The sequence below is a fragment of the Monodon monoceros genome, unplaced genomic scaffold (genome assembly GCF_005190385.1).
Source record: "Monodon monoceros isolate NGI ecotype Baffin Bay Population unplaced genomic scaffold, NGI_Narwhal_1 Super_Scaffold_18, whole genome shotgun sequence".
Lineage (NCBI taxonomy): Eukaryota > Metazoa > Chordata > Mammalia > Artiodactyla > Monodontidae > Monodon > Monodon monoceros.
In genome coordinates, this window is record NW_021703774.1 from 170934860 (window position 1) to 170941974 (window position 7115).

At 39.2% G+C, this 7115-nt stretch overlaps 1 protein-coding gene across 1 annotated transcript in view; it reads right to left on the bottom strand.

The window, feature by feature from the left end:
• Positions 1-1365: 1365 nt before the first annotated feature.
• PDPN (podoplanin) overlaps positions 1366-7115 on the bottom strand; it is a 24256-nt gene continuing 18506 nt past the window's right edge. Inside the window, exons 3-5 of the mRNA XM_029230270.1 lie at positions 5411-5540; positions 2031-2066; positions 1366-1481 (exon numbers count right to left, since the gene is read on the bottom strand). Coding sequence (XP_029086103.1) covers positions 1366-1481; positions 2031-2066; positions 5411-5540 — 282 coding nt within the window. The remainder of the gene's footprint in view (positions 1482-2030; positions 2067-5410; positions 5541-7115) is intronic.

Sequence of the window (7115 nt, forward strand, 5' to 3'; positions counted from 1 at the left end):
CCTTTAGCTCTGGATCCCCATCATCTGAGGGAAGTGGAAGGGGGCAGGTAAAAGCAAACCTTTGTTTCATAAAGTCATCATTGGAGCAGGCAGCCGAGCACACTGAGACCCTGTCGGTGCCCTTGTTGTGAGACACAAAATGCCTTCCCCAAAGTACAGACTTCTGTGTATGATCTAAAATAGACGCCTTTGAAATGATTTACCCAGACCAGTGAAAGGCGGTTGCTCATTACATATTATGCAAGTTTAGCTTTTCTACTTGATTATTCACCCCAAATCAGGCTTTAAAAACAGATCCAACTAGACTGGAATGCATACATTTCAACAGATCAGAAACTGCAAAATGCTTATGCCACTTACTGACATAGCTTTACACCCAAGGACGCCGTTGGTATAAATATTTCCAAATTCCTTTGCATTTTAACAACAAGAGAGAACAATCAGAACAAAGACATGATTTCAGTTTCTAACATCGATTGAATTATATTGTCTACCTTAGTTACATATCAGATGACATAGCTTTGCTCCGTTTTCTATGCATTTTGAATCATCTTATACAAAATTTATATTAAAACAATTTTTTTTTCAAAAGACAAATGCTTAGAGAAGCAAGTCTTATGAATACTCTTTCCTTCCATTACTTTTGGCAAGTGGAGGAATCACCGTGGATTTTGAGTGGAGTGGTGAAGCATTTCCACAGGTCATCTTCTCCACACAGTCAGGCATGAGGGGGAAGTCGGAAACTCTCTTTTTAAAAACATATTGGCAGGAGGGCACAATTCTTAAGCTCTTTAGGGCCTGTGAAAACAAAGAGAAAGGTGACGGTCACTCCTTTTACTGGCACTGTGACTGGTAATCCCGTAAGTCATTGTTCCTATTGTCCTTTGTCTACGTCTTCCAGTTCTGGATTATGGGGCTCTTCTCTCCCTGCTCATCCCTCCTCCAGGCCTGGTCCTCACACCCAGGGTCAGATTCCCGGGCATTTCCAGACACATAACTCTGCAACTGTATTGCTAATTGTATCCCTCGACCCCCCAGTTGTATAGCATTTATCCTTCCCCACCCAATCATATATTATCTTCCCAACAGATGGGTTTTCGTTCAAGTTCACTTAGTTGGAAAATTAAGACAAGAGGTCAAATCTGGTGAGATCTCAATGGAAGTCAACTAAAGAGCCATCTCTGGCACTTTCCTGGAAATTTATAAGGCCCCAAGTAGACACATGTTCTTCTGGGAAAGCTTCAGATGTAGTGCTTACGGAGGCTGGTGGCTTCTGAACACGACCTTTATTTGGAGGTTTCTATTAGTTCAAAGGTTGGAAATGGTTGCCCTCATTTACCTATCACACGGGCCTAAGATATTTACTTACGAGTACCTTCCTGACATTTTTCGAACAAACACAGTGATGATTCCACCAATGAATCCAATGGCTAGTAAGACCCCGACTATGATTCCAGTCAGGGTCACTGTTGACAAGCCACCTGATTGAGAAGAAAAAAAAAAAGCATAAGCCCCAGATAAACAATACACCAGCAATAAACAATGCCACTGGCCCACTGTAGATAACAAATGATGTTCTATGTTGTTTCTCCTGTATTCAGTGGGAGTTGACTTAGGAAGGCAGAAATGTTGGGTTATTCTAATCTCATATTATGAACGGAAAGTTTTCTGGGTCTCAAGATCTCTCAAGCATACCAGTCCTACTAGGTGGCTTCACTGTTAATTACTGGGTAGCGTTTGTGTACACACAGCTACTAAATTAGCCCCTATTTTCATTCTTAGGAATGATAAATTGTGATATGACACCATTTTCCATAGCTGTCATTAAGTGAATAGACTCATTAGCAGTTTGCTTATTTTCAAATACAGGCTTTTCTCTCTTAAAGGAGGTTTGAAACCTATTCTCAGAAGGCTTGTATTCTGCTCCCATTGACTACAATCCAGGAAAGAATGTAATTCATCACAAAGATTAAGTTCAAAGAGACCTTTTTTAAAACATAAGAATATTTTGGTACCAAAATCTAACCCACCTTTCTTAACTGTTGGTTTTTCTCCATCTGTTTTCCCTATAAAGAGAGAGATGTAATGATATAGAATTATTAGGATTTAGTAACTATAATTTAACAATTGGCAGAAGATGAATTTACCCTAAATGCAAGGTAACAAAACACAAGCAAAGAGGATAATTTCTTAAGTAAATTGGATCAGGGGAGTTTTAAGCAAGCTCTGACATGATCTTGTTTCAAAACTATTATTATTGAATTTATGAATGCTTCTTCACACCTATGGGTCTGTAGTTCTTTTGTGGAGGTTACTTTTTTTCTCACCCACTGTAGAGAACAGTGTCAAGGAAACGGACCCATAGAGATCTTAAATAAATAGTCAAAGACTTCAGAAGTTAGGGTAACAAAAGAATCTAAGCCCCTTGATTCTTGGTCCAATGTCAAGACCATATGGAAAACTCACCCATTGTGATGAGGTCTATTTTGAAGAAACATCATTCTGAGAGCAAAATGTTCTGGAAGTTGTGGTCAAGACTGTGATTTGCCTCGTGATATCAATTTCCTAGCAAAATCCAGATCTTACAGGGCACATGATTTTAATGAGAACATACCCTTTGTATTTATGGCACTATTATTGTAGGATTTCTATCTGCAGCTAAACTTAATCCAATAGTTACAATGTGAATATTCTCATTTACCAAGGATGTGAAGTTGTTTAATTATGAATACCTTCCTGCAAGTAATAAAACTGTGAGTTTCTTTCAGGTAATTTTACACAATTTCTATTAAAAAATAAAGGCCTTTTGTTTTGTTTCTCCCATCAACTTCTTTGTATACTGAGTCCTTCACTCCTCTGGGTGGTAGGTGTTTATGAAGAAGTCAAGAGGCCTTGATATAATGAGACAATAGAGAGAAGTGATGCAATCAGGCCCTTCCCTAGAAACTTAGTTCACAATTTGCAAAATACCACAGATATCCAAAAGCTTTCCTAATCAAAGGTGACACCAGCCAACCATCAGCTATACGATGCTTTCTTTTTCTAACGGTTGAGTTGGAAAAAAGTCATCCACTCTGTACCAAATCCATCTTCAAAAAGAAGACATCTTTTCAAGATGGCCCCAGGGTATGGGTCCTTGAACCCAGCTCTCCCTGCGTGGGCTGGACTCACAGCTCTACAGCATTTACGTGGAGCTCAAGCTGATCGCGCCAACCCAGTTGGGAGGCTGGGAGATTGCTGGTTTTGAAGCCTGCCCAGGACAAAGGTGTCATCAAGTCAACTCCCTAAATGTTATACCTGGCTGCCAACTACCAGTAGAGACAGGTCATGTCTTTTGCTTATCGTGTCTTAACATGGTGGCTGCATACTGGGCTCATAACATAACATTATCACCATCAATGACATCATTTGTCAGGAAATACATTACCAAAAATAAAGTTTGTGGAAGATTCATTACTAAATTAGAGTTTACTAGTCTTGTACTCCCTAGCTCCCTCCCAGTTATACTGACTGTGATCATGCAAGTGTGTCATACATATGAACATCATCAAACTTGGGCGTTTCATGGGAAAGACATCTGCTGCCCTAATAAAACGACCTCTTAAAAAACCAATTGTTTATAATTACATTGTAACTCACATGTGAAAATTTCTTGGAACACTGATGCACGAAGTGGGAATGTGCCATAATCACAGTTTTTGTGAAAGGGTGGGGTAGGGGACAGGACAAGAGAGTAACCATGAGTATTTTCCAGTTAATCGAGAATTTTTATTTTTAAGGAATAGGAGAAATCTCCTGGTATGCTATAAAAACTAGTCAACTTGTAATGCTCCATTTTCTGCTGCTCATTAGCTGTGAACTCTTGTTACAAATGATCGACGCTTCTCCAAAATTTTGAAATGCTTTCCAATGACCAATTATCAATATATTGACGATTCTTTCCTTGCTTAGCCCTATTTGGTTCTCTCTGGTGTTTAATGTTCACCATTTCTTTAGCATCTTGGAGTAACCGTAGGCTTTATTTTCAAAGCATGTTACAAAACTTTTTTTATCTTTGTGGTAAAATACACAACATAAACTTTACTGTCTTCACCATTTCTCAGTGTACTGACACTGTACCGATTCCCCACTCCCTCCTCCCCCACAGCCCTGGCAACAACCATTCTACTTTCTGTCTCTATGATTTTGACTACTCTATGTATCTCATCTAAGTGGAATCGCACAGCGTTTGTCTTTTGGTGACTGGCTTATTCCATTTAGCCCTCAAGGTTCATCCATGTTGTAGCATGTGTGAGAATTTTCTTCCTTTAAAAGGCTGAATAATACTCCATTGTATGTATATGACACATTTTTGTTTATCCAGTCATCTGTCCATGGATGATGGGGTTGCTTCCATGTCTTAGCTACTGTGTCTACTGCTGCTGTGAACATGGGTGTACAAATATAACGCATTCAAAAAATCTTCAGAAGTGCTACAGAGTTTTTAAAACCAGATTGGCGATTGGGTCTGGAAATGCGTATTAAACAGTAAGGAATAACTTTCTAGGTGTTCAGCTGTGTAACTGGTTTCAGGAACCGCGGCTTTAGGGAAGGTCCTTATGTTTGCTTTCATTTAAAGATGAAAACACCTAACTATATAAAATGATTATAGAAAATTGCTTGAGTTAGCAAGCGCTCATGGCAGTTATTAGAGGATTAGTTCCTTTTCTCTTCCACTCCTATCTACTACAAAATAAGGTATATTTAAAAAATATCCCAAACAACTGAATTTCTCTTAAGAAAGCTCTGGAAATAGGAGGCTCCTTCCCTCCTGCTAAGTTGTAATGGCAATGATCTTTCCTCATGCTCATTAGTGATGGTCTAAACCTCATAATAATGACAAAGACTCAAAGTTGCCCTAAAGAGTTTCACCTCATGGGGTCCCATTCTCTTCGCTGCAGGTACCAACTGTGAATCACAAGCACAGCCCCAAATCCCGGTAAGACTGGTTTAGAGTAGATTCTTGCTTCATTGTGTACAGACATGAACTCAGTGTAAGGTGGTAAACGTCAGCATAGATTCTACTAAGATTTACATAGGTTGGCTTACGTTTTACGCTTTTGGGTGTCAACACAAAGCTCTTAGTGTGGCATGATATCAGGTTAGGGTCAGCAATATGACACCCATAGCTACCTAACTTGCCCTTGTGGAGGCATTATCACTAGTTGTCATATAAGGTTAGAAAGCTGTCGTCAGCAAACCAATAAATAAAAATTCTGAAATTTGTATTTCACAGAAAGCTTGGTTCAAGCTTAGGGCTTGCATTCCAATATGTGCCCCATTGATTATTATATTCGTTCCTGGATTTTTTGGAATGCACTGATTATGGCAAAAGAAGATCAACCCCTACTGGGGTGTCTGGTTTTCTTACCCGGGGATGGACGAGTTGCCACATTCAGGGTTGTGGTGCTCTGGCTTTGTCCTTGGGAGTGGGCTGTGCTTTCTGCAGTTGGCAGGTCCTCTTTGTGATCCTCTGTTGTGCTCTTTGTTCTTGTCGGCATCTATTGGAGATGTAAATGAGGCAAAACAGAAATAAAACCTAATGCTTTATACTCTGCCTTATAACAGAAATGGATTTAAGGTGGCATAAATGTATAAGCTATATGATGACCTGAATTTAAAGTGGAAACAAGAAAACAAACATAAAGAAACAACAAGAATGGGGATAGGAGTAAAATCCTGAAGTAAATGCCAAATGTTTAGCACGCTGACTTCCTAAGGTCTAAACTCTTCAGAAAATACTGGGGCACGAGGCATTAATTCTTTCTCTTCCTTGAACTTGAATGGCACTTTTCCCCTGTAACATTTATTTGGCACATACTATGTTGTATTATTTTTAATGCCCTTCCTTCCCCAATTAGAGTGATAGTTAGCCGTTACTAAGAGCTTACTATTTGCCAGGCCCTCTAAATACCTTCTCATATACACCACAAAAACCCCTAAGTAAATTCTATTATTAGCCCTATAGTATGAATCAGGCTTAGAGAGATCAGAAAACATGCCCAAGCTCACAGAGCTAACAAGCGACAGAACAAGACTTGGAAATGGTTCTGCTGACTCCAAAGTTCATGCCAATGTAGCATTCAACAAATATGCTCGTGAGCACAGGCAACAAAAACAAACATAGATCAATGGGACTATACATCAAACTTAAAATTTTGTGCATCAAAGGACACAATCAACCAGAGTGAAAAGGCAACCTATGGAATGGGAGAAAATATTTGCAAATCATATACTTTAATATCTGATTAAAGTATATAGAACTCCTACAACTCAATGACAAAAAAAATCAAATAACTTGACTTAAAAAAAATGGGCAAAAGGACTTGACTTCCAGTCTTTTTTTTTTTTTTGGCTGTGCCACACAGCATGCAGGATCTAAGTTCCCTGACCAGGGATCAAACCCATGCCCCCTGCAGTGGAAACACAGACTCCTAACCACTGGACCACCAGGGAGTTCCCTGGGCAAAAGGACTTGAGTAGACAAATCTCCAAATATGATACGCAAGGGCCAAAAAACGTACAAAAGACGCTTAATATCACTAATCATCAGAGAAAAGCAAATCAAAACCACAGAGATTATTGCCCCACACCTGTCAGGATGGCTACTATCAAAAGAACAGAAAATAACACGTTGGCAAGGATGTGGAGAAACTGGAACCATTGTGCACTGTTGGTAGAACGGTTGCAATCACTACGCAAAATAGAATGGAGGTCCTTAGAAAAATTAAAAATAGAACTACCATATGATCCAGCAATCCCACTTCTGGGTGTACACCCAAAAGAATTAAAAGCAGGGTCTGGAAGAGATATTTGCACAACCATGTTCATAGCAGCACTATTCACAATAGCCAAGAGTTAGAAGCAATCCAAACAGATGAAGAAAATGTGGTACATACAATGGAATATTATTCAACCTCAAAAGGAAAAAAATTCTTACACATGCTACCATATGGATGAACACTGGGGACATTACGTTCAAGCATGCTGAAATAAGTCAGTCACAAAATATCCCTGCATGTGATCACGTACATATAATAAATATCCCTGCGTGTGATCACATACATATAATAAAT